Source organism: Cololabis saira, chromosome 11, assembly GCF_033807715.1.
Source record: "Cololabis saira isolate AMF1-May2022 chromosome 11, fColSai1.1, whole genome shotgun sequence".
Taxonomy (NCBI): Eukaryota; Metazoa; Chordata; class Actinopteri; order Beloniformes; family Belonidae; genus Cololabis; species Cololabis saira.
Window position 1 is genome coordinate 9186534 of NC_084597.1, and position 27555 is coordinate 9214088.

The 27555-nt window shown below is 38.4% G+C and overlaps 1 protein-coding gene across 1 annotated transcript; it reads right to left on the reverse strand.

Moving 5' to 3' along the window:
• Positions 1–714: 714 nt before the first annotated feature.
• On the reverse strand, positions 715–27555 carry lman1 (lectin, mannose-binding, 1). The gene is made up of 13 exons (XM_061733668.1): positions 27305–27555; positions 23424–23578; positions 18480–18587; positions 17494–17555; positions 17055–17154; positions 16627–16750; positions 15578–15636; positions 15275–15407; positions 14849–15036; positions 13761–13837; positions 4470–4632; positions 1281–1405; positions 715–1194 (listed from the first exon to the last, which is right to left on the reverse strand). The coding sequence occupies exons 1-13, from the start codon at positions 27528–27530 to the stop codon at positions 1158–1160; spliced, it is 1557 nt and encodes a 518-aa protein (XP_061589652.1). The 5' UTR covers positions 27531–27555; the 3' UTR covers positions 715–1157.

The window sequence follows — 27555 nt, forward strand, 5'->3', positions numbered from 1 at the left end:
CACACACACACACACACACACACACACACACACACACACACACACACACATGCATGATCATATACATACACACACACACACATAGACATACACACTGGCTTGTTCACCTGCATGCTGGCTCTCTAGTTTTTGGGTTTAGGTAGCGGTAGCGATAGCTTAGCTCAGACTGCGATCAGATCTCAAGATTTAGGTCGATTGCTGTTCGTGTTTTGGATGGCTCCGTGCCGGTTTCGTGCTTTGTTTGTGGTTTTTTTGTTGCAGATTTCCAGTGCTTGACGTGTGTCTCCGTGTGTTCCTGCTTCCTGGATTGGCAGTGGATGTCGTCACCACCCCCCCCCACCCCCTCCCCCCCAAAAAAAAAAAAAAACAAAAAAAACACTGGGTTTGTATGTGTATATTTATGTATGTGTACGCATATGTGTGCGTATATATATGTATATATTACATATAGTAATAATGCACATATATACACTTTTGGTTTCTACCGTCATGGTATCAATCAATAATATGTGTGCAGACAAGGTAGAAAAAAAAAAAAAAAAAAAAAAAAAAAAAGAGAATATTATTGCATCTTGTTTTTTTTTTTTTTACTCACCCGAAGAGTAAATGCCGTAATTATAGAGGCACAGTTCTAAATGCATGCACTCAAAGCCAATTGGAAAGAGTGTAAAAGAGTGTAGATGTATGAATGAATAAAATGAGGAGGCGTCACAGTAACTTGTGTCAACTATTTATGTAAATTGTTCAGGCAGAGGACGTGTCAGATTCTGACACGTCTGATTCAATCAAAACAGAAGCTCAAGCTGACCGTGGCCGGGTTTATACAAAATTGCACATTTCAAAACACAGGTTTTATTATTGGTTCAATTCCACTGAAATGGAAGCATGGCAGCTTTTGAAAATAAAAATCGAAGGTTCTTGCCAACCAGAAATACTGAAAGGAACTTGATACACCATGTTGGAGAACCAGAAAAGTCTCGCACTGGCATTCACACACACTTTACAGATCAAATTAAAAATCTATCAATTAAAACAAACTTCAACATAATCATTGCTTCAAGTACAATAACTTACAATCAGAAAATAATTGAAAAAAAAAAAATTATGAAAATTGACATACCCTCATGTACACACTTTTGCTTTATAAACTCATGTTATCAAAAGAACTTCTTTGCTGCTGCTTCTTGTTGACTTCTACAAAAGGAAGAAAAACTGAATTAGAGAACTGTTTAGATTCATGCAAACAACGCAAAAAAAAAAAAAATGACACGCCATCTTACTTGTACATGACGTAGCAGAAGAACAGGACGGACTGGATGACGACAAATATTGCAAAATGAATAGTGGATAAACAGGAGGGCATAGGGGGCATCTCTGGGCACTTCACAACCTTATCAGCAGGATTCTACACAGGGAAAAAAAAGTGGACGGTTTGTCAATTAATGACAATTTATTTTAGATCAGGTGTAAATTTTATATATACTGTATATATATATATATATATATATATATATATATATATATATATATATACACACACACACATACATACATACATACATACATACATACATAAGGGCTGGGCGATATATCGAGATTTTAATATATATCGATATATTTTCAAACGCGATATGGTACGAGACAATATCGTTTATATCGATTTTTAAAATTTTGTATTTTTTTTTAATGATTTTGATATAGCTTATTTTGTGACAAATTGACTTGAATGTTTTGAGATTTGCACAAATGTTTTGCTATTTGCACAACTGTCAACCTCAGTGGAAAAGTCTGCCTGTTACTGTCTACATTGTATTAATTGCACAGTGTATTTTAATTTAATGCAGGAAAGGGATATTTGTTTTATTTTATTCAAGAAGCATTTTTATTCTATATATGCAGGCAGTTTAATTTTATTTCATTGGTTTTATACATTTTGATATTGTGCAGACCTCTGTTAATAAAGGAACCTGTGTGACATTTGGCACGAGGCTTTGTATTAAAACTGACTGTTTTTTTAAGGGTTTGTCTCAGAAAAAAATGAAGCTAACAGAGATGCTATGCTATAATGCTTTGGGGGAAACCCCAATTATGGCACAGAAAAAATATCGATATATATACACATATACATACACATACACAGTGGGTAAGGAAAGTATTCAGACCCCTTTAAATATTGGAAAAACTTTTTGCATCATTCCCAAGAAGACTCATGGCTGTACTCGTTCAACAGGGTGCTTCTACTCAATACTGAGCAAAGGGACGGAATACTTATGACCATGTGATATTAATACATTTGCAAACATTTTTACATTTCTGTTTTTGAAATTTTGATCCCAAATACTTCTGCTTCTATTTGATCTTCTTTTCGTTTTGTTGTTCATCTCCAAGCAACAAACGTTTTTCTATCACATTGTGTTGAATTTCCTTCTTGAAGGTGTACGATAATGTTTTCCTGTCAATCAACCAGGTGCAACACTACAATAAGGATGTGCAAACACTCTAATGTGACTCCTGCTGCATAACTGTTTCCATTTGATCTGTAAATAATTTTGTGTCACATCGGAGCAACAGAGCATTACGAGTGAGCATTCAATCTTTTGTTATTTTTTAAGTAGATACACCAATCCACATATTTGTTCCAATTTCCTGATATAAACCTCTTGGTACAATATTGATTCCTATATTGTTGTCATTTTCAAAGTGAGTATCTGCAATATTTGCACGTGTAAAATTGTAGGGGGAAAAAAAAGGAACATTTACATCATCCAAAGCTTCAAATATGTCAAAGAACAAACAAACAAACAATGCTTCACCTGAACAGGGTAAATCATTTCAAAGTAAAACTTGAATTTCATTTTGATCAGTGTTGTCGTTCTGATAGCCTATTAGTGAAATAAATCAGTTTTTACAGCATATAACTTTTTATTCCCAGGGGTTTTAGTCTTATTGACCATGCAGAGGTTACAAGACACATGGGTCTCAAAATCATTGTATACTTTGGGGGGGGTTAAGTCTCCTTTCAAAGAACAATGTTGACAGAAATTAAGCAAGGGGACAAAGTCACCAATATAATCAGGTTAATAAATTTACTTCCAAATGAGTGTCCAAATTCTAGGGGTGTAACGATACACTAATCTCACGATACGGTACGATACACGATAAATGCAGGAAAAAATGCTCTTTTATTTGAAAGACACAAAATACAAAACAATGCTGTGTGTTTGCCCTATTGTTACAGTTTGTAATGCTTTATAACTGTTTAAGTTTTAAAGAGAAAGCCAGGCAAACCATTTTCCACAAACTGAACAAAAAGTAAATGTCAGGTTTGCATTATGCATCTTCAGTTTCATACAAGTATAAATATTTTCCCACAAACTGAATAGTTTCTCTCATGTATGATTTTACTTTTTTCTTTCTAATTTAACAACTAAAATTAAATAAATATATAAAAGTAAATAAATACATACAATTTTACATCATAAAAAAGATTGATTCATGCTCACCTTATAAGTGTAAGAGGAGATTTATTTTTGTTAAGGAGTTTATTTTGGTAATTCAGGGTTCATTATTTTATAAATATATTCTTTATATTCTGATGTAAATCAGGGACTATAACAGGGTTTATACAGCAATCCTTATGTTAAATTTAATACCAATTTAATACCTTTTTCACTACCTTCAGGTTTAAAAAAAAAACTGTCACACTCACAACATTAAGTGTTAATCACGGACCTTTTAACATTAATACAGATTTTGAACTATAGAACACTATACAGAACAGATTTATAGACTCATTGATGTTGACCAGATGTTTCACATTTATTTCACTTTGTGAATGACAATAAAATAGACTGCTTAAAATGTAAAAGATAAAAAATAATACCAATTTAAAAAAAATAATACCTCTGAAAGTGAATTTAACACTTTTAATGGCCTTAAATTTGGCAATTTTCATTTATCACTTTTTAATACTTTTTAAAACCCCGCGGAAACCCTGTATAATGACACTAGTCAGTTTATCTGTAGTGATTTGTCTGTTTTAGATTGGGCGGAGTGATACAGCACTAGGTGCTGTGTTGATGTTCTAAAATGCTACGCTGTTGAGCAGACATTAAAGTACACTGGAACTCAGCAGAAGTTGTCCCTGTGTTTATCCTACTGACGACCCCAAAAAGGTTTAATTTAATAAGGTAAGGCTTAACTCTACATCAGCCTTACATAAGTAAAGGTTCAGAGCTCAAAACGGGACCGCAAAACGGGACTAGTTTCTTCTGAGCGGAGTAAGATTTTGGTCCGTGGGTCGCGGCCGCGGTAGGTTGCGCGTTTCTAGTCAACACAATAGATTAATATTAATAACCCAATATTGCGATACACTTTGTCACCTCCACGACACGTATTGTGATGTTTTTGTATCGCAAAATTTCGTGGCACGATATATTGTTACACCCCTACCAAATTGTGAAGAGTACCTGAGCATTGCGCTGGACCAGGTGCTCCATGTCCCTCTTCACAAGGTGCAGGTGTTCCTTGATGTCGTTGAAGTGCTGAATAGTTTCATACGTTCCAATCCCGCCTGCATTACCTTGATGCTGGGCTGAGCCAATCTGCTTCAGTGACTCGTAAAAGGAGTTTCTGCAGAGACAAACAGAGGACAGTGACTTACACGACTTCATCAATGAGGAGTGAAGCTGGTGGGAAGCTCCATGCACGGTGAATATGCTCCGTGGTATTGTTCATTTCCAGTAACAGAAATTGTCCAAAATTAATCTTTTAATCCTGATTCACTGGGGGCTACATTTTCTCAAAGTTTAGGGGAGAAAAAAAAAGCACAGAAAATTACCATCTGATAAAAGAGGTCATGATTGCTAAATTAATCCTTTGTAAAAACATGTTCTTACAACAGATTACAAGTACAGTAGGTTAAGAAACGGAGCAGAAACTGTCAGGATTATCCAACATCTCCAAGAGGTAGGCCATGATACTTAACACTAAATAAAATGTAATTACATTTTCCGAAAACAGATACATTTATTCACTATAAATGCACAATATGCTTTAAATGTGTGTAAAACCCAAGAAGCTTTACTTCTTCCCAAATAAAGTGGTAGTATTGTTTAGGATTAGTTGGTTACACAATTCATTTCTCACGAAAGAAAACATTTCTTCAAGTAGTTCTTGGTCCTAAATTTGGATGTATTCAAACTTATAATGCAAGTCACTGTTGTCTGCAGTGACTTGCCCATAGCCCATAGTCTGTAAGACCTGGAGGATCGAAGGAAAAAACTAATCTCAGCCAGTTGTTTTATAAAAATAGGACAGAAGAGTATGAGGCCACGGGCAGCAAAATGTATGGGAAGAAAAAGTCATTTTTAACTGTTACTGTGGTATAGGGCTGGGCGATATATCGAGATTTTAATATATATTGATATATTTTCAAACGCGATATGGTACGAGACAATATCGTTTATATCGATTTTTAAATTTTTTTTTTATGATTTTGATATAGCTTATTTTGTGACAAATTGACTTGAATGTTTTATTTGAGATTTGCACAAATGTTTTGTTATTTGCACAACTGTCAACCTCAGTGGAAAAGTCTGCCTGTTACTGTCTACATTGTATAAATTGCACATTGTATTTGAATTTAATTGTTATGCAGGAAAGGGATATTTGTTTTATTTTATTCAAGAAGCATTTTTATTCTATATATGTAGGCAGTTTATTTTTATTTCATTTGTTTTATACATTTTGATATTGTGCAGACCTCTGTTAATAAATGTACCTGTGTGACATTTGGCACGAGGCTTTGTATTAAAACTGACTGTTTTTTTAAGGGTTTGCCTCAGAAAAAATGAAGCTAACAGAGATGCTATGCTATAATGCTTTGGGGGAAACCCCAATTATGGCTAAGAAACAATATCGATATATATCGAGTATCGCCATTCAGCTAGAAAATATCGAGATATGACTTTTGGTCCATATCGCCCAGCCCTACTGTGGTATCGAAGTGGGGAAACAAAAGGAACATTTTTGGGTTTTTCGGGTCGGATCGGGTGTCTACAGTGCCCAGCATAAATGAGTACACCCCCTTTGAAAAGTAACATTTTATACAATATGTCATTGAAAACAAACAATATTTCCAAAATGTGCACAGGTTACATTTAATACAGCATCTGTTGAACTTTTGACTTAAAACAAAGGTTAATAATATAACTCAGAAGCCATATTTTTCAATTTTAGTCAAATTAGTGTGGTGCAAAAATGAGTACACCCCACAACAAAAACTACTAAATTTAGTACATTTAGTACTTTGTATGGCCTCCATTATTTTTAATGACAGCTTCAAGTCTCCTGGGCATGGAATGCACAAGTTGGCGACATTTGGCAACATCAATCTTTTTCCATTCTTCTACAATGACCTCTTTCAGAGATTGGATGTTGGATGGAGAGTGATGCTCAACCTGTCTCTTTAGAATTCCCCAAAGATGTTCAATTGGGTTCAGATCAGGTGACATACTTGGCCACGGAATCACTCTCACCATGTTCCTTTTCAGAAAGCCAGCAGTGGCTTTAGATGTGTGCTTAGGATCATTGTCGTGTTGGAAAAGGGCACGACGACCAAGGGCAAGAAGTGATGGAAGCATCTTAGTTTTCAGTATAGAGCAGTACATTTCTGAATTCATGATGCCATCAATGAAATGCAGCTCCCCAACACCAGCAGCACTCATGCAGCCCCACATAAGGACACTACCCCCTCCATGTTTCACTGTGGGCACCATGCACTTTTCTTTGTATTCCTCACCCTTGCGACGCCAGACAGTGTTGAAGCCATCGGTTCCAAAAAGATTGATTTTGGTCTCATCACTTCACAGTATAGAGTCCCAGTAGCGCTCACCTTTGTCGGCATGTGCCCTGGCAAACTCTAGACGGGCTTTCTTGTGACTGGGCTTTAGGAGAGGCTTCTTTCAAGGACGACACCCATGCATGCCATTCCTCTGCACTGTACGGCGTATTGTGTCACGAGAAACAGTCACTCCAGTTGCACTTGCTACTTCCCTAGATAATTGCAGGGAACTTGCATGCCGGTTTTCTTCAACCCTTCTCATCACAAAACGCTCCTGTCGTGGTGTTAACTTCCGTGGTCGACCTGGACGTCTCTGTGCAGTGGTTGCAGTTCCATCTTTCTTAAATTTTTGAATTACTTTTGCAACTGTATTCTTACTAATTTGTAAGGTTTTGCTGATATTCTTGTAGCCTTTACCTTTCTGGTGTAAAGAAATGATTATCTTTCGCAGATCTGGTGTCATTTCTCTTCCATGTGGTGCCATTGCGGACAGCAGGAAATGGGAAGGGGTGGTTTGCTTTAGGTAACCCCCTTTTGTAGCCACCTGCCTAATGAACACCTGTGTAATGACTAATTAGACTCACCTGTGGTTGAATGCTTGTTCAATTACACATTGGGAGCCTAAAATGTAGCTTTGCTCAGAGACCTACAGTGGGGTGTACTCATTATTGCACCACACTAATTTGACTAAAATTGAAAAATATGTCATCTGAGTTATATTATTAACCTTTGTTTTAAGTCAAAAGTTCAACAGATGCTGTATTAAACGTAACCTGTGCACATTTTGGAAATATTGTTTGTTTTCAATGACATATTGTATAAAATGTTACTTTTCAAAGGGGGTGTACTCATTTATGCTGGGCACTGTATATACCTTCCCCTGCCTCATCATCAATTGGCTTGCCTCGACGTGGGGCACCGCAGCTGCTTGAGACCCGGTCAGATCGGTGATTTTTGTAACAAATTTATCATACGAGCCTTTCAGAGAGGCATTAAACTCTTCCATTTTCTTTAGTTTTTTTCTTTTTTCATTCCCTGATGGAAATTTCCTGAATCTGTCTCGTTCTCTCTACATTGTGTGACAGTTTGTTCCAACTCCACCCGTCTGGATCAGAGCAGCTTGTGTCTGCGCTTGGTCTGATCAGTTGTGTTGAACAACAGACACGCGCATCATTGCACATATATTTATATGCACAGACTAGTACACATTTAGGTCTGTAATGGAACGTGACTGTTTATATTATGTTATTTATAAGGGAAAAAAGGAAAAAAAAATGAAAAAAAAATGTATCTGATATGGAATCAAAGTACTGTGAAATAAGGGTTACTCTCGCAAAAATGAAGGTAATCTATTCAATCTTCATTTGAAATGAGTTCAGCTTACTCCATAGCTGTGTCTCAATAAATAAAAGGTAAATATATTCACTGATTAAGTACTGAGTACTACTATTGAATCTTACAATGTTTTTGTAATAATTAAAAGCAATGAAAAGCAGTTGTTAATATATCTATACCAGGAAGTCCACAATCATGATATGATATGAGTACCGTATTTTCGCGACCATAAGGCGCAACTTTTTTTTTTTTTTTTTTTTTTTTTTTTAAATGTGCCGGGCGCCTTAAGAAACGGTGCGCCGTGTCTATTACCTGAATTACGGTAATGTGAGGCCGGCCACCATGTGAATGGTAAAAAGAGAAGGGGGCGGGTGAAGCCCCCGTGAGTTGCGACGTGAATGAGAACATCCACTGAGCTGTTTAATGCGAAACAGATGATGAAAACTTTTAAGGATTTGCTTGATGTGTAAAGTGAAATAAAATACAATCAAACTAAGTTTTGCTCCGCTCTATTTAAATAAACACACTGCAGTGCGCGTGTGTTTTGCATGTCGGGAACCGAGGAAGCACCTGCCGTGGGTTTGCGGGGTCCGATCGCCGGTTCCCCGCGGCAGATCCGGCTGAAATGCCGGTGCTCTTTCCCCGGGAGCCCCTACTATCAGTCCATGTGGGCTCCTCCGGTCCCGGCCGGTCGGAACCGTCCACATTCCCCGGTTAAAGCAGCGGCTGGAGCAGCGCGGTGATGGGCGCTGCTGCAGCCGACTTCCTGGTTCCCAAAGCGGTCCGATCACCTGGTTCCCGCCCGCTTTGCGAGAAGGGATTTCTGGGGTATGTCTCAGGTCTGATCAGCTTCACCCTCCGAAATTTGCAGCCAAATCTGTCGGTTACAAACCCGGTACCGGACCCCGACATGCGCGGGTGTGTGTTCGCGGCGCGACACACACACTTACTGGTTTATGTGACAGTGCTTGCCTGCCGCGCTGATGGACAGAAACCTATGGTGATTTTTAAAAGAAAAACTTTGCATAAGACGTTTCCAGCCAGAGTCATTATAAGGACGAATGGAAAGGGGTGGCTGGATGATGATCAAGAAGCTGAGACAGGTCTGGAAATTCGGACTGGCGCAGCTGAATTAGCGGAGCGGAGCTCCTGTCGGACAACCCGGTACCGGCTCCCCGACAGCGCGTGTGTGTGAGCGGGACAAGCGCGAGGGTCCCGGGACGCGGGACCCGGGACTGCCGCGGGACCAGCGCGGGGGGGCGGACCGGGACCCGGGACCCGGTCCAGCGCGGGGGAGCAGACGGGGAGCGGGACCCGGTCCAGCGCGGTCGGGATCCGCAGCACAACGGAGTATGAAAAGTGTATTTAGTCTTGTGCTTGCTGCCACGCTGATGGACAGAAACTGCCGGCTATGGTGATTTTTAAAAGAAAAGCGTTGCCTAAACAGACTTTTCCAGCCAGAGTGAAATGAAAAGGGCTGGTGGCTGAGACAGGTTTATGTGCGGCGCCCCGTGGTTTTTTAAAATTCTTTAATGCAGAAACAGAATATGAACCTTTGAAGGGTTTGATTGATTTGAAAAGTGAAATAAAATATCAAACTAAGTTTTGCTTCCGCTCTATTTTTAGCGCGTGTGTGTTCTGCAGCGCGTGTGTGTGCAGCTCCGTCTCCGTAGACGGCGCCTTTTGGGTCGGTGCGCCATATGTGTGTTTTAAAACCAAAAATGACACACAAAACTGAGGGTGCGCCTTTCCACACAGTGCGCCATATGGTCGCGAAAATACGGTATGTTTAGTCTGCATTTCTTCAATGGATCACTTTTTTCAACCGACCACTCATGATTGGCTGAAGTGAATTCAAATACGTTCAACTGAATCAAACATGCCATTTCTCCGCTGTAATGTAAATTTAAGTTTGCAACAAAAGAAACGTAACTGAGCGCCATCAGGATTCAGGTCAAGACCAAACTCATATTGATGAATTCAGACTGGTGCAACCAGTTCACTGTATTATCTGTCTGGAAGATTTGTGTCACACCATCTTTTCTGGGTTGCAAAAGGAAATCTCTCTAAAATCATTTAATTTATTACAAAATTTCCTTCCCCGCCGCTGCCTTGTCTGAACAGTAAATGGACATCTAGTTTTTTTAAACTCCACTTTTACTTTCAATTTCATTCAAATATGAAGTAAAAAAAAAGAAAATACTGCTGAAAGCTTTCTTGGAGGAGAATAGAAACATCCAAGCCTGGATCACATTTCTCTACAAAATGTCATTTTTTAAAGTTGATTACTTACAGGGAGGAAGCAATAAGTTTCCCTTATCATCTTAAACACATCTAAGGCGATTAGGAAGGAAAAAGTGCACTGACAAATGAACAGAACTCCAGCAATGTTAAGTCGGAAAGGCCCTGGGGAGGATTGTGACAAGAAATCAATTGGGGAGAAACCATGTTTTGCTTGTGTATGACAGATGTATTTAAAAACCACTAATCTGATAAGGACAAAAAATGGTGCTAAGATGTGGCCTTTTCTTGCTTAAGCACATGGCCGAAGGTCTGAGAAAGGGATGACATATAAACAAAATCTAATTTGTTTCACCGTGAGGGACAAAAAAAAAAAAAAAAATCTCCCTTGAGAAAGAAAGTGAGCATATATTAAACCCTACATCTAATCTTCATCTCCCACAAGTGACCCAGTTATGAGCAGAAAGCCTTCTTTGTATGTTTAGAGTCTGAGATGAAGTCCTATCATAAACTGTGTTTAAAAGACGGGTCAGGATAAACACAACACTTAATCTACAAGTAATACAGATCAGTCACTCACATTAGCACATTAGCGGGGGCAGCTGCAGCCTTTTGCCAGCGTCTGAACCTATTTACCGTGTCAATCAGCTTACTCCCATACGCCACCTTATCTTAAAATTGCCTCTGCGCTAATGTGCTTGGTTAAAATTGATTCCTCACAGACACTTTCTTTGCGTGCTCATTTTCAGACGTCATTTTCTTGCAGAATTTAAGATTAGATTTAGCTTTAACAAATACATAATTATCAGTCAAGGACTGCGTGAGTTATGGGCCAGCAGTGTAATAAAGAAAATCGTGTATGCAAAATCATTTGAGAATGGATGTCCTTGGTGGATTTAGGACATATAAACAGCTTGGTTCTTTTATGATACAAGAGACTAAGAGATTAATGTTACATAAATTTTATTATATTGTGATTATGATTAATTCTTTATGCAAATAGTGTGTTACAATTAACACACAAACAGCAGCTACAAGTCAAATATACAGTTACTGAAAAAAATAATTTGCAGTTTCTGTGATCAGAGAGATGTATTTAAGTAGTAAAATTCACGACGTTCGGATTAATTTAAAAAGAAAAGCAATTGTTCGCTAAGGGTTCACAAGCTTGTATGTTGAGTAAATGAGTCCCAAGATCAGTCAAGATGACCCATGAATGAATTATTTGTGAAGCTGAGAAAAATCCATGCTATAATCTGATGGTGTGGTTAGAAGATTTTTTTTTTTTTTTTTTTAAATCTGATGCCTGCCCACTGTGACTTAAGTCCTAGGGCAAGTAACAAAAAACACAAATGTCACTGTCAAAATATAAGCTCTAAGCAGCCAAAATGACTTTGTGTACACTCAATCCGGCTTACTTACGGTAAGTACCAACATCAACCAGTCATTTGAGACTTTGCTCCGACTGGAACAGCATGATCTTTTTTTTTTCCGTCTTAAGTTGTATTATCTTTGCATCAAATATCTGTCCATTCCTTCATTTGAGTGGATAAGAAAAACCATTAAAAGGTTAAAGGAGCAAGCGATTACAATTCAATATTACTGTACCCTTCTTACAGCGGGTGTAATTTGGCACAGAAACTGACTCTTATTTCTGGACATCCCATATAATTTGTCTCTTGATTCTCATAGATGTGAATGTTGATATCTGTGCATCACATTGCTCAGTGGATTCAGCAGTACATTAACAATTTATGTTTAAAGGTTGATGCTGAGTTTTTTTTTTGAACCAAACACTAATTTCCTTACTTTTTGTGCTAAATTTATTTAATTACATAGTAGGAATGGGCGATATTTTACCGTTCACGATAAACCGCCAAAAAAAATTCCCCACGATAAGAATTTGTATCTTGCGGTAAAAACGATAAATTCCCATTGAATACGTTTTAGTGTAAAGATGATTTATGGTTCTGCGTTAAATCGATGCACAACATACGTGAAGGAAGGAAGGAAGGAAGGAAGGAAGGAGGGAAGGAAGGAAGGAAGGAAGGAAGGATATGAGCCAGAAAGAAAGAAAGAAAGAAAGAAATGAGCCAGAAAGAAAGAAAATAAGATATGAGCCAGAAAGAAAGAAAGAAATGAGCCAGAAAGAAAGAAAGAAAGATATGAGCCAGAAAGAAAGAAAGATATGAGCCAGAAAGAAAGAAAGAAAGAAAGATATGAGCCAGAAAGAAAGAAAGATATGAGCCAGAAAGAAAGAAAGAAAGATATGAGCCAGAAAGAAAGAAAGAAAGAAAGATATGAGCCAGAAAGAAAGAAAGATATGAGCCAGAAAGAAAGAAAGAAAGAAATGAGCCAGAAAGAAAGAAAGAAATGAGCCAGAAAGAAAGAAAGAAAGAAAGATATGAGCCAGAAAGAAAGAAAGATATGAGCCAGAAAGAAAGAAAGAAAGAAATGAGCCAGAAAGAAAGAAAGAAAGAAAGATATGAGCCAGAAAGAAAGAAAGATATGAGCCAGAAAGAAAGAAAGAAAGAAAGATATGAGCCAGAAAGAAAGAAAGAAAGAAAGATATGAGCCAGAAAGAAAGAAAGATATGAGCCAGAAAGAAAGAAAGAAAGAAATGAGCCAGAAAGAAAGAAAGAAATGAGCCAGAAAGAAAGAAAGTAATGAGCAAGAAAGAAAGAAAGTAATGAGCAAGAAAGAAAGCAAGAAAGCAAGAAAGAAAGCAAGAAAGCAAGAAAGCAAGATTCCCATTGGTGTAGTTTAGTACCGTATTCTTTTAGAGCAGTGTTTTGGCTCCAAAGACTGAATGTGGTGATAGATTTATAGTTACAAAGGTGGAGTTGAATTGGTATTTTCTTTAATCGTTATTTTTATCGTTATCGGCGTAAATGCCAGAAATTATCGTGATAATTCTTTTAGTCCATATACCACCCATCCCTATTACCGGTACATAGCAATGAATTTAATAAATTGTCAATACCTTCCCTTTTGTCATGCTTACAGACAACAAATGAGCAATCTGATTTATTGGTAAAGCCAAGGCAGTGTGATGATTATCCCATAAAGCTGTGAATATTTCAGCCTAAGTGCTCGTGTCTCAGAGCGGAGGGGAGTCATGACTTTAGAGGACGCTGTCTCAGCGGCTGGATTATCAGGCTGGCAGACACCTGCGATGTTACAGCCATGACATCCTGAGATTAAATATGACTTAAGAGACTTATCCCAAAGGATTCCCCTTGTTTTTCTAGAATATCCCAGATATCTCTATGTTTGTTTGCGAAAACAACTAGTTTTTAAAGAATAAGCAAACATGTACAATAACACGTCCGTTACTTACCTCAGCTCGTTCAGGTTTCTGAGAACCTCCTGCTGTGTGGCTACGACGGAGCCCAGCTGCTGACCAGAGGACTCCAGCTAAGAAGAAAGGGATCCATGGTTAAAAAAAAACATTAGATAAACTGGAAATAAAGAAAGTTTTATTCTGCTTCTGATAATTAGTTAACCTCAAAAGCAGTACATGGATATCATGACAGTCATTTAATGCCAGCTTTTCATCAAAGCCAACCATATGTTGTTAGTTTGCTTCATCAGGTTTCCAGTGGTCTCATTAAAATATCTTCTGCAGTTCAAACATATGAAAATCCAGTAGGAATGGGCGATATTTTACCGTTCACGATATACCGTCAAAAAAATTCCTCACGATAAGAATTTGTCACCTCGCGGTAAAAACGATAAATTCCCGTTGATGACGTTTTTGTGTGAAGCTGATTTTTGGTTCTGCGTTAAATCCACGCACAATGTACTTGAAGGAAGGAAGGAAGGATGGATGGATGGATAGATATGAGCCAGAAAGAAAGAAAGAAAGAAAGAAAGAAAGAAATGATCCAGAAAGAAAAAAAGAAGGAAATGATCCAGAAAGAAATAAAGAAAGAAAGAAAGAAATGATCCAGAAAGAAAGAAAGAAAGAAATGATCCAGAAAGAAAGAAAGAAAGAAAGAAAGAAAGAAAGAAAGAAACAAAGAAACAAAGAAAGAAACAAAGAATAGATAGATATATAAATTCCTGTTGATGAGGTTTTTGTGTAACAAACATGGCGGATCTGAGTCATTACAGTTTTGCAGTACAGGTGGACTCATTTAATGGGTTTTTATTAATTAAATTGGTGTAGTTTAGTAGTATTTAGTATATTCTTTTAGAGCAGTGATTTGGGGGCTCCAAAGACTGAATGTGGTGATAGATTTATAGTTGAAAAGGAGTTGAATTGGTATTTTTTTTATCGTCATTTTTATCGTTATCGGGATAAATGCCAGAAATTATCGTGATACATTTTTTATTCCATACCGCCCATCCCTAAAACCCATGAAAATGTATTATTAACACAATAACCGACTTAGTTTGGACTTTGTGAGTCCGTTTCTTGCCCACCTGTCCCGATCCTGTATTTGCACCCTTCTTAGAAATCTCGTCCGTGATGACGGAGACATATCGGCGCTGCTCGTCCAGGATCATAGCCAGCTGCCGGTGGAGCTGTTTTATCTCCAGGTGGATCCGGTTCTGGCCTTCAAACACCTGACGGATCTCCCGGTCATTCACGCTTTCATACACATCATCAACTGGAGGAGACAAACATTGTTTTTTTTAAAATGAATGAATCTTCTGTTGATGTACTTATATAAAGTAATTAAACAAAGAACTTGTCTTCATATTTAATTTAACTTAATTTAGATTCTATGAAAAAAAATAATTGGAAACTGTCCATTAAAATAGAGATCAAAAAGAGAAATACTGTCCACATTTTTTTTACAACACTTTTACATAAATATTATGCATAATTTTATGTGAAAAACCAACTTGGTTCTCCTTGGACGTTCGGGTGCTCTTTCTGATACTCTTCTTTCTTTTTATCGAGCTCTTGCTGGAAGTTCTGAAATTCCTCCTGGTACTTGTCCTTCTCTTCTTTAGGAATCTCAGATTCAACTGGGGGCTACAATGGGACACACACACACACACACACGCACACACACACAAAACTCAGTGAACTCAATAGAGGCCGTGCTCAGTGTGGACACGGACACACAACCACAGAGAACTAAAGCCGTGAACGACACACAGGGGACTGGACAAGTATCAGAAACTGTACAGAAGTGTAGTTACCGTTTGCTGGCCAGGTTCTGTTAGTCTGAATAACAAGAAGGACAAAACATCATGGTCATCTGATGGAGGCAAAAGATTTTCAATTAGAGAATCAGACAACAACAGTATACATTACTGGGGATAATAGTGTGGTAAATATTAAGTAATAGCCTAGTAATAACATTTAGATGATTAGGGTGTTATGTTAAGTTAAGTTGGGGGGGCAGTAGAAGGAAATGGGCATCACTACAATTAGATTACTGTACATTCAGCAGACATTTTAAACCAAAGTGACTTACAAGTTACCAAAGTATCAGACTGTGAGTTTTTCTGTTTCTTGGTTAATTAATCAGTCTTAATTTTTTTAATTGATCTAGAACAAGGGTCGGCAACCCGCGGCTCTAGAGCCGCATGCGGCTCTTTAGTGCCGCCCTAGTGGCTCTTGGAGCTTTTTCAAAAATGTTTGACCTTTTTTTTCTGCTTTTTTTCTGCTTTTTTTTCTTTTTTTCCTTTCTAATCTTGACATTCCGACTTTTTTCTCAACATGTCGACTTTTTTCTTGACATTTCGACTTTTTTCTCGAGATTGTAATTCAACATTTCGACTTTTTTCTCAACATTTCGACTTTTTTCACAAAATTTTGACTTTTTTCTCAACATTTCGACTTTTTTCACAAAATTTTGACTTTTTTCTCAACATTTCGACTTTTTTCTCAAGATTGTACTTCAACATTAATCTTGACATTTCGACTTTTTTCTCGAAGTGCATAATGAAAAAATAAATCTTCCCCCAGTTATAACTAATAAAGATACATGCAGCATGTGTTGCCTTCATTCTAAGTCTTATATACAAGACTTTTCATTTTTTGCAGCTCCAGACATATTTGTTTTTTGTGTTTTTGGTCCAAATAGGCTCTTTCAACATTTTGGGTTGCCGACCCCTGATCTAGAAAATGATTACAGTTTGTGGGTGACTCTACAGGGTTTAATTGAGAGAAAAAATATTTTTCTTAATACTGTTTATTTTTCATAGATTTTAAAAGTGTATTTAAGACAGCAATAGAACAATACCAGCTAAACCACCGGTGGCGGCGGAAATGCCAAAGAAGCCTTCGCTAGGAATGACCATGTTGTCCACCTTTGTGCAGAATTCATAGTCCTCTTTGTCCGGAGTGAAACCGTTGTTGATCATTATCTGAGGTAAACATCAAAAATATATATGTATGACAGACTATACACACTATAAGATAATATTAAAAATATATATGTATGACAGACTATACACACTATAAGATAATATTAAAAATATATATGTATGACAGACTATACACACTATAAGATAATATTAAAAATATATATGTATGACAGACTATACACACTATAAGATAATATTGCTGATAATAGAGTTTGTTTTTTTTTTTTACATTTTATTTTTCAAGGTGTGTGTGTGTGTGTGTGTGTGTGTGTGTGTGTGTGTGTGTGTGTGTGTGTTCTCCTACCGTCATAGTCTTTTTGTAGTATGTTATTTTGGCCCTGACGGGATAGGGTTTGTTGCGGAAGTCTCGTAAACATGTACCGAGGGCTTGTGTGGTGCCGTCGCTGCAAGAAAACATCATTTTAAGAGTCAAAAATAACCATTACAGTGTCCCACAAACATCAATAGAAGGGGAAAGTCTAAGTCAAAGTTTATTAGATAAGTGAACAACAAATGTTTTTGTAAACACCTATTTAGCAGCGACATAAACACTTAACTATAAGGCAAACTGGGAAGGCACTGAAAAAGTGATTTAAAGCTTTCACTCGCCCAGGGCAGATTAGGAAATGACAAAGGATTATTTACTTTCCAAGCAAATAATCATATTTTCTAATCTTCTTTAAGTTGCTGAAATTTTAGTTGGTGATGACATCACAGGAAAGCAAAATAATTTTTTCACTCACTTTTGGTGGTCATAAACAAGGTTGCCATTGTTCCCCACAACAATTATAGCTGGGTTATTTTTCTGGAATGACAAACGGAAAACAAAAGCAGACACGTTAATCCTTTTGTCACAGGACAGAAATGGCTTTGCTTTTAGGTAATCTTATTTAAAATAACAATCATATACCTGTGCATACATAAATATCTTAAATGATTTGACGGATGAAGTACTTTTAGCAAAACAAAGATGAGCAGTTATTTGTGACGGTGTATGCTGTTGCTGTAGCAGACACCTCACAACAACATTCATTAAAAAGGATCTATCTGAGCTTCCATTACCACTCCAACCATGTAAAACCTAAATATCTCAAATAAAAACCTGTAATGGAAATGTCTAGGATTAAAAAAATGTGGAAAAACCTTCATATGTTTTTATTAAATGGTTTTTCAAGTGTGGTGATGATTCAGTTAAGCACAAAAGTGTAATGGAAACATCTCTATTGTGATGGAAAATTCAGCCTTGGCCACTTGATTAAACCAAAACAAACAAAAGATTAACACTGACCTTAAAGATTTTTATTTACTTTTTATTTAATCATGAGAATGAATACTTTGTGCCTTAATATCATTATACTTCCTTTGTTTTGTCGTCATTTTGTATTCTGTATCGAGACACCTGATGTTTGTTTTGACTCTTTTGCATGAAACTGTTAAATTAAATCTACTGAAATCTAGATCATGTCTCTAATCTTATTTTGGTAACTTAGACACTCAGTTTCACTCCAGTTATTCACCTAGTTGGAAAGAACGTGTTAAAGAGCATGTCATGTGACCAGACCGTATGAATGATCGCCCGCTGCCTTCATCTTCTGTGTACTTTTTCGCGTCACCGTTCAATTGGAAAAACTCTCCTTGTCAACTTCTCACAATTTCACAACTGATGCTTTTGTTTTGCAAAAAGGTGTCATGGAAATCCACGCATCCTAAAGATGAAATCAACACAAACCTTTCCATCGTTGTCAAAGGAGTCAAAGAAGATTCCGATCCCGTTCCACTGATCCGCTGCACCGTACACGGGACCGTCGAGGCCTTGGGAGGTGGTGAACCATACCGCCTGTTGGCAAAAGAAAAAAAGCGTAATGCCCGAGTGCCCCTCAAAGGCACCTATAAATGAAATATTGTATTATTATTAATAATAATAACAATAATAATAATTATTATTATTAATGCCTGATGATCCTTAATGGCTATATATACAAAACATGCCTACTAATATGTATTTAAAATAGGCCTGTGTAAAAAAAATAGATTTTCCGATTCTAAATCGATTCTCATATTAATTCCTAAAAATCGATTCTTATGTCTAAAGATCGATTTTTTTTTTTTTCTTCCCATCATTACATTTTCGCCCGGGGAACTTTAATCCCAGTAGTCAGACACACAGTTTCTCATGACACTTCTGAAAAATGCCAGGTGCTTCATGGCAATATGTGTGCGTGGTGACAGAATAAATTAGATAAACTGAAATGATTTGTTTACTGCATGAACTGTTGCTATTTCTTTCTTTTTTGCACTTTAAATGGATATTGAAAGGCCTGTTTGTGTTATTTATTTCTTAGTTATTTCACAATAATTATTGTGAAATTATTATTTCACTAGTTATTTTACAGTCATATAATTCAGGCAACAGCTCAAAAAACTTAAACATTTTAAATAACACTAAGCCAAATCAATATCGAATCGGATCGAATCAAATCGTGATAATCGATTCTGAATGAATCGGAATCAAATCGATTCTTGACATTTGAATCGATACCCAGCCCTAATTTAAAAGGTGCAACATATTTTAAAATGTAGAAGAATATATCTACAGGTTGATTACAGAGCATGGACGCTCACACCTCTGCCCCAGCTTATCAGCGACCATAATGTAAATTACCTTTTTCAAGTTTTTGACACTGAGGAGTCCGTGCCCATGAAACCCACACATCCCAGCAGCCTAGCAGCTCTCAAAACGTCTCTCCCTGGCATTAAGCCTTTGAATGGCCCAAAATTATCTTAAGTTTGATGAAAAAAAAAAAAAAAACAGGTCATTCTGTTTGGTCCCCCAAACTCTGTCAGTTCTGTTGTTTTTGTGGTCTTTGCGGTGTCTTGGATAATAATCAAATAAACTATTATAACATCTCTGATCCTGGTGGTTTCCTTTTGTGGGGGGGGGGGGGGGGGGGGGGGGGGGGGGGTGTCAGCTTAAGACAGTTGCTACAATCAAATTATTTCTTTCAACAGCTGACTTACAAAAGAAAATCATGCTTTTGTCCACCCTTTCTTTGACAACTGTAATTCATTGAAATGGAGCAATTTACGCAACATGCTGCAGCAAGACTCATTACCAGTACTAAAAAAAAGAAAACATGAGCATGTCCCCGCTGTACTTGCTCCCTGTTAAGATTTCACATTGATTTCCAAACCCTACTGCTCAAGGCCTTACATGGTGTTGCCCCCAACTTATCCCAGACTTGTTGATCTGGTATGTGCCCTTTCAACCCATGAGATCCTCAGATAATGCCCATCTAACTATGCATGGATATTTTTTTTAAACAAAGGGCCATCAGGCTTGAGTTCTTTGAGGGATCAGCTGCAACTTGTCTCCTCTTCTTCATTAACAGCAATAAACCCACATGAGCCATCATTTCCTAAAGAACGTAATTTTATCACCATTCCCTCAGTTCTGACCATTTTACCCCTCCAAAAACTAACATTGCAACAGCAGTGCAGTTGCTATTGCAACGACACGTAGGACATGTAATAGACTACGACACGTGGTCTATTTCCAACCGTTCCAACTGAACTTTAATGTCATTTCAGTCTTCTTGTCCCCTGATTGGTTAACTCTTTCCCTTCAAATATTGCAAGCATGTGTACAGCTTTTGATAAATGCATCTATTTCTGCATTGCATGAGGTTCAAGTGTTTTGTATTTAATGCAAACAAGCTCCCAAGAAAATGTTTGTATGAAGGTTTCCCCAGAATCAGGGTGCCTGCACCCCTGATTCTTCCGCTTATGGACACTTTTATGATAAGCAACTAGTCTTAAAATGGCTTATTTAATGACACTATCCAACATGACTATTTTGGTTCAGAAAAACCTGTCCAGGAAAAGGGAGGAGCCAATTCTTCAGAGAAATGACGAAGCTAGCCACCTGGTTTAATTCTTCTCATTGCAGGAAGAATTTTTGCTATGAAGCAACATCATATAATTCTCTTACTCTTGTGGAAGATTTAGGCCCTGTCCCAATACTCCCACTACCCCTACTTTTCAGCCCTACCCCTAAATTTTGCGCGTTCCCGTGAGGGTAGTGGTGTCCCAATTCCTCTTTCCACCTAGGAGTAGTGAAGAAAACTAGTGTAGTGGCTATGAATCTGTCCCTGCTGATCGAGGGATTTCCGATGTTTACTAGTTGATCTAGGGCCAGAAAAATTTCCCAGAATGCTTTTCGTCGTCATTTGCGGACTGAATAAAAAAAACAAAACATGGCGGACATTTCTTATTTTTTAGTGAATAAAATCTATATTTTGAGTAAGTTCCTGCATAAAAATGTGTTTTGATTACATTTCTAGCGAGAAATATGTATTTTACTTTCATAATATTCACTCAGTGAATGTACATAATCACTCGTTTGCCCGTACGCCGTACCCTACGCCGTAGGCTCTGCGTCGATTTAACGCGGACCCATAAATCAGCTCCCGAGCCGGCAGGCAGAAATCTCGAAATTTTCCGAGCAAATTTCTTAACAGGCGTAGCTACAACTGTTAGATTTCATCTATTAAACCAACATTTATCTTCCTAAATTATTTATTTCAGCCAGCGGTAATTCTCAACAGAGCTGCAGGTTTCTCCCCTGGGACGACGGCGCAGGACGATCACGTCTGTACTCCGGCTGCTGCTGCTGCTCCGGGCCCGCGGCTCTTCTCATCTCCGAAAACATCGGGTCAAATTTCTTAACAGGCGTTATTTGGATAAACTGAGCCCAGGTTGGGGATCTTAACGGTTACTTTTACGCCTGAAAAAATATTAAAACTTAATAAAGTGGCATATTAACAGAGCTACAGCTGAAATTAAAACAGCTTTTGGCTCTCAGCTTCCTGATTTTAAGGGTGGTGCTGAAAGTAGGGGTAGGGGGAGTATTGGGACAGACCCCTGGGAAGATTGAAGTGCCCTAAAATCTGTGCCTTCTTTTTTAGGGCTAGTGGTAGAAAGTAGAGGTGGGTGCAATTCATCGATGTGTCGATGCATCGCGATGCGTCACGTGACGATTTGGAATCGATTAAGTTATCCTATCCAGATTCCAGACTGAATAAGCTGCTGAATCATTTCATTTTCAAGAATGCACATTTCTTATTGTTCACTTGAAATATGGCAGATATGTTTACACTACATAAATTTGATGGAAGTACATATCTTGTTTACTTGAATTAATTAACTCATTAAATCCAGGGCTTGACAGTTTTCAGTGTTTTCCGCCAATAGAGGGCGCTCTCCTGCAAGTGCAGCTTTCCCTGGTCAAAGTTAAGTACCGTATTTTCGCGACCATAAGGCGCACATAAAATTCTTTTTTTTTTTTTTTTTAAATGTGCCGCGCGCCCAATGAAACGGTGCGCCGTATCTATTACCTGTATTACGGTAATGTAAGGTGGACGGCCACCATGAGAACAGTAAAGGGAGAAGGGGCGTGTGAAGCACAGGCGGAAGAAATGAAAATTTAACATTTTCATGGAGGTCCGTCTTGGTGCTTTCACTTCCTGAAACGGTGCCAGCACAGCAGCAGCGCCCGGCGGATTATATGGAAAAGATGGAGAGCTTCTGCTCATTCTGCAGCCGACACATCACGAACATGGACAGGTGCCGCTCACGTTAGGTGAATCACACGGTGGAGTTAACGGGGGAGCGGACGGGGAGCGGACCGGGTCCAGCGCGGGGGAGCTGATGGGGACCAGGGCGGGGGAGCAGACCGGGACCCGGGACCACCGCGGTTCTGCAGCACAATGGGGTATGAAAAGTTTATTTACTCTTGTGCTTGCTTGCCACGCTGATGGACAGAAACTGCCGGCTATGGTGATTTTTAAAAGACAAGCGTTGCCTAAAGAGACTATTCCAGCCAGAGTGAAATGAAAAGGGCTGGATGGATGAAGAGATGATCGAGTGGCTGAGACAGGTTTATGTGCGGCGACCCGGTGGTTTTTTTTAATTCTTTAATGCGGAAACAGAAGATGAACCTTTGAAGGGTTTGATTGATGTGAAAAGTGAAATAAAATATCAAACTAAGTTTTGCTCCCGCTCTATTTTTAAATAAGCCCTCTTGTGTGTGAGTTTTGCGGTGCGTGTGTGCAGCTCCGTCTCTGTAGACGGCGCCTTTTGGGTCGGTGCGCTGTATGTGTGTTTAAAATCCAAAAATGACACACAAAACTGAGGGCGCGCCTTTTCACACGGTGCGCCGAATGATTGTGAAAATACGGTAAGTCAAAGAGCAAATGTTTACATAGTCATAAAATAAATTATTTTGTGTCTTTGAAAAATACATGTCAAATGTTCAAAAAACCTTGTTATTTACTTAATGAGTGTTGTTAGAGGAACTGAGTTAATCGATTGGCTATTTATTTACAAATGTAGCCACAGATGAAGACAAAATCAATCTTGTATGGAAAAAAGCATTAAAAATCACAATAATCGAAGAATTGTGGCAACAATAATCGAATCGAAAATCGTTATAATTGAAGAATCGAAGCTCCAATAATTGAAATCGAATCGTGAGGTACCCTTGTTTGCACACCCCTAGTAGAAAGTAGGGCTAGTGAAGAAAAGTAGGGGGTGTATTGGGATTGGGCCTTAGACATGACATTCCGAAATCTGGACCCCAAAGTTACCCTACACTAAGGTTTCAATCCCCCCTTACCAAGCCATCTGCTCCCATTCTGCCTCTTCCAGATACCCTGAAGGTCACCTCCGCCTCCCAGTGCTCAAAGTCGACTCTGTTCTTCGTCCACACAGTCCCCCTCTGACTCCTGAGGGACGGTGTAATGCGCACCTGATCTGTACTGGGAATAGCATCTGGAATGCAGAAAAAAGAACAGTATATATAATCAATAATCACAAAAAGTATGTATTTTTTACTAAGTAAATCGTGCATCGGCCACATTCTTCTTTTGTCAAATTGGAAGGTGAAATATTTTGCTTATAGCGCAGCATTATCAAGGTATACATTTTGTCCTCATTAGTTTGAGTCAATTCTCACTTTAACTCGAAACCTGGAATGCTGGTAGCGATCAATTTAAAATGTCACTGTAACCTTTGAGGGGTGGTTCTTACCTAACAATCAGCTGCAGCTGGCCTGGTCAACAAGACCTCGTACCCCCCTCTCCCCCGTCTACCACAGACTGTCCCCCCACCTCACTCTACGTTAGTGGCTGGGCGATATATCGAGATTTTAATATATATCGATATATTTTCAAACGCGATATGGTACGAGAAAATATCGTTTATATCGATTTAAATATTTATTTTTTTTTTTTTTTTGGATATAGCTTATTTTGTGACAAATTGACTTGAATGTTTTATTTGAGATTTGCACAAATGTTTTGTTATTTGCACAACTGTCAACAGTGGAAAAGTCTGCCTGTTACTGTCTACATTGTATTAATTGCACAGTGTATTTGAATTTATTGTTATGCAGGAAAGGGATATTTGTCGAGTATCGCCATTTAGCTAGAAAATATCGAGATATGACTTTTGGTCCATATCGCCCAGCCCTACTCTACGTCATATTAACGTAAAGACCCCACTTCTGTCCTTATGCGTCACCTTACAGACTCATTTCTCCGGCACAACCAACATGTTGTACATTTTTTTCTTTTAATATTATTTGTTCTTTTGTATTGCACCAATCACCGCAACACATTCCTTGTGCGTGTTAAACTACTTGTCAAAAAATCCAAATCCGACAGCACTCACTATAAGTACAAAACTTTTAATGCACGGTTAAATCACTGCACAGCAGCAGAGAATCGGACGCGAAGCTGAAACACGTCCGATTCTCTGCTGCTGTGCAGTGATTTAACCATGCATTCAAAGTTTTGTACTTATAGTGAGTGCTGTCGGATTTGGATTTTTTGACATGTTTTTTGGACTGGCACCCGGTGACACACTTTTGGTGTTTTTGAGTGAGCACGCCAAGTCTGCCGATTGTTAAACTACTTGGCAATAAACTTATTTCTGATTCTGATCAAACTCATTTTTCTACATTTATCGCCTGGAGGGAAAATTAACTAGTCTTTTTTTCCTCATTGCGTTTCAGCTTGGGGCTGTTGAGTCAAGGTTTCCTCTTTTATTGATCTTGATTGTATTATTTCAAATAGCCACGGTGAAAATCTGCAAACTGGCTGAAAAATTAAAGGCTATCATGACATGTGGCTTTCGATCAAAGCAGATTTCCAGGCATGTAGTCCATGGGCCAGACCTGATATCAGTACCACTCAAGGTGACCAAACCTACTCATGATTTTTGAAAATATCCATGTCTGTAGATGATATTCTGGTATAATAACCTTCCCGAGTGGCAGCTGGATCATAGTTATCAGCTCATGAAGTTACCCAGCCCCTTCAGGTTAATTGATGATTCTAAATTGGGTATATTATACATTTCCTGAATCCTTATGGTCCCGTGAGTATTCCAGTTTTTTTATTATTTTTTTTTGCATTTTTTGTATTTTGTGTTCTAATGTTGTTTATAAAACTAAGCTGCTTCCTTATCTCATCGTGATGTCCTTTATGTCATGTATTTGCATGATAAAGACCAGTTTGTGACATTAGCCTAGTGGCTGTTATAGTTTCATAGGAGCCTAATGATGCTCTTCTAGTTTAAGGCTCACAATGACCGGTAACAACAATATAGTAGGGGTATATTATACATTTCCTGAATCCTTATGGTCCTGTGAGTATTCCAGTTTTTGTATTTTGTGTCTCTGTTGTTCCTAGATGACACAGGGCTAAAAGATAGTATATCATTTAGGCGAAAATTGTGTAAAAATGTGTGTTGTTTATAGTTTAAAGAGCTGCAGTGACCTCTATGTTGGTCAGAAAGATTCACATCTTAGCTTGAATGAATACTTAAAAGGTCCCCTTTAAAATGATACCAAAGACAATATAGTGAAACATTGACAGATATCCTGTAGATGATCCTAAACCAGGATACGCACCAGCATCTAAAATGTAATTTTCTGAAGGGGCTGGGTAACTTCATGAGCTGATAACCAGTGTTGGGTGTTACGCGGTACAAAGTAACGCGTTACTGTAACGAGATTACATTCGCCAGTAACGCAGTAATGTAACGCGTTACAGTTGTAATTTGGGTAATCCCGTTATAGTTACTCTAAGACAAAAAAAAAATACGTTACTTTAGTTACTTTAAGCTTTTCAGCTACATGTAGAACGGGAGAACAGAAAAGAAAATCAAACTTGCCTTTCATGCGTCTTCACGTGTTGCGCAACACTTATCTGATTTAAGGCTGATTTATGGTTCCGCGTTAAATCAATGCAGAGCCTACGGCGTAGGGTACGCGGCGACGCACACCGTACGTTGATCGTCGCCGCGTACCCTACGCCGTAGGTTCTGCGTTGGTGTAACGCAGAACCATAAATCAGCCTTTAACGTGACCTTACGGGATTTTACGGGACTTTACGAATACACATTTGTGCTGATCTGGGCACTGCAGTAATAAGGTTCTAACTACAGGACTGTCTCAGAAAATTAGAATATTGTGATAAAGTTCTTTATTTTCTGTAATGCAATTAGAAAAAAACTAAAATATCATACATTCTGGATTCATTACAAATCAACTGAAATATTGCAAGTCTTATTTTTTTAATATTGCTGATTATGGTTTGCAGTTTAAGATTAAGATTCCCAGAATATTCAATTTTTTTGAGATAGGATATTTGAGTTCTCTTAAGCTGTAAACCATGATCAGCAATATTAAAATAATAAAAGGCTTGCAATATTTCAGTTGATTTGTAATTCATCCAGAATGTATGACATTTTGTTTTTTGTAATTGCATTACAGAAAATCACAATATTCTAATTTTCTGAGACAGTCCTGTATATGTTGTTCATTGGCAATCGAGTTATGGTGCAGCTCAGGTGATATTGCGGAGTAATCCAAAAGTAATGTAACTAAATGTAACTAGTTACTTTCAGCAAACAGTAACTAAGTAGTGTAAGGGATTACTTTTTTAAAAAGTAACTAGTAATATGTAATGGACTACTTTTTTTGAGTAACTACTCCAACACTGCTGATAACTATGATACAGCTGCCACTCAGGAAGGGTTATCATACCAGAATATCATCTACAGACATGGATCTTTTCAAAAATCATAAGTAAGTTTGGTCACCTTGAGTGGTGCTGACAAGTGACATTTTGGGCTCTGGCCCCTGGACTAATGGAGGTGTAATCTACTCACTGTGATGCAAGAATCCAAAGGCCTGTCAACCTGGGTCACACACACACACACACACACACACACACACACACACACACACACACACACACACACACTAATATCTGTCATGCCATAAAAAGCTCAGACTGAGAAAACCCTTCAGCATGTTAGTGGCAATTAAATTAAGCTTCTTTTTTTTCTTTACTCTTCTATAAACAGCTCCTACTGTGCAGTTTGGAGCGAGCAGAGCAGGCTTGTGCCCTGCAGCCCTGCAGCAATCCTGCAGGAATCCTGCAGGAATCCCCCCCAGGTGCCGGTGCAGGTAAAGTGATGCAAACTTACTGCCAGTGTGGATCCAGAACGGGATGCTGCCGTCAGTCTGAGCCAAGTGCGGCCCCTTGAAGCTGTATTTGTACTCGAACCGGCGGTGCGGAGGCTGCTCGGAGCCCGAGCCGTTCACGGCCACGTCGGCCACGCCGCCCCGAAACATTAACGTTGAGAGGAAACTTAACAGCAACACCGCAGCGTTTGCTGCCGCCGCCGGGCGCCGCGCTACGGACACCGCCATGTTTCTCTGCCACTGCTGACGTAGC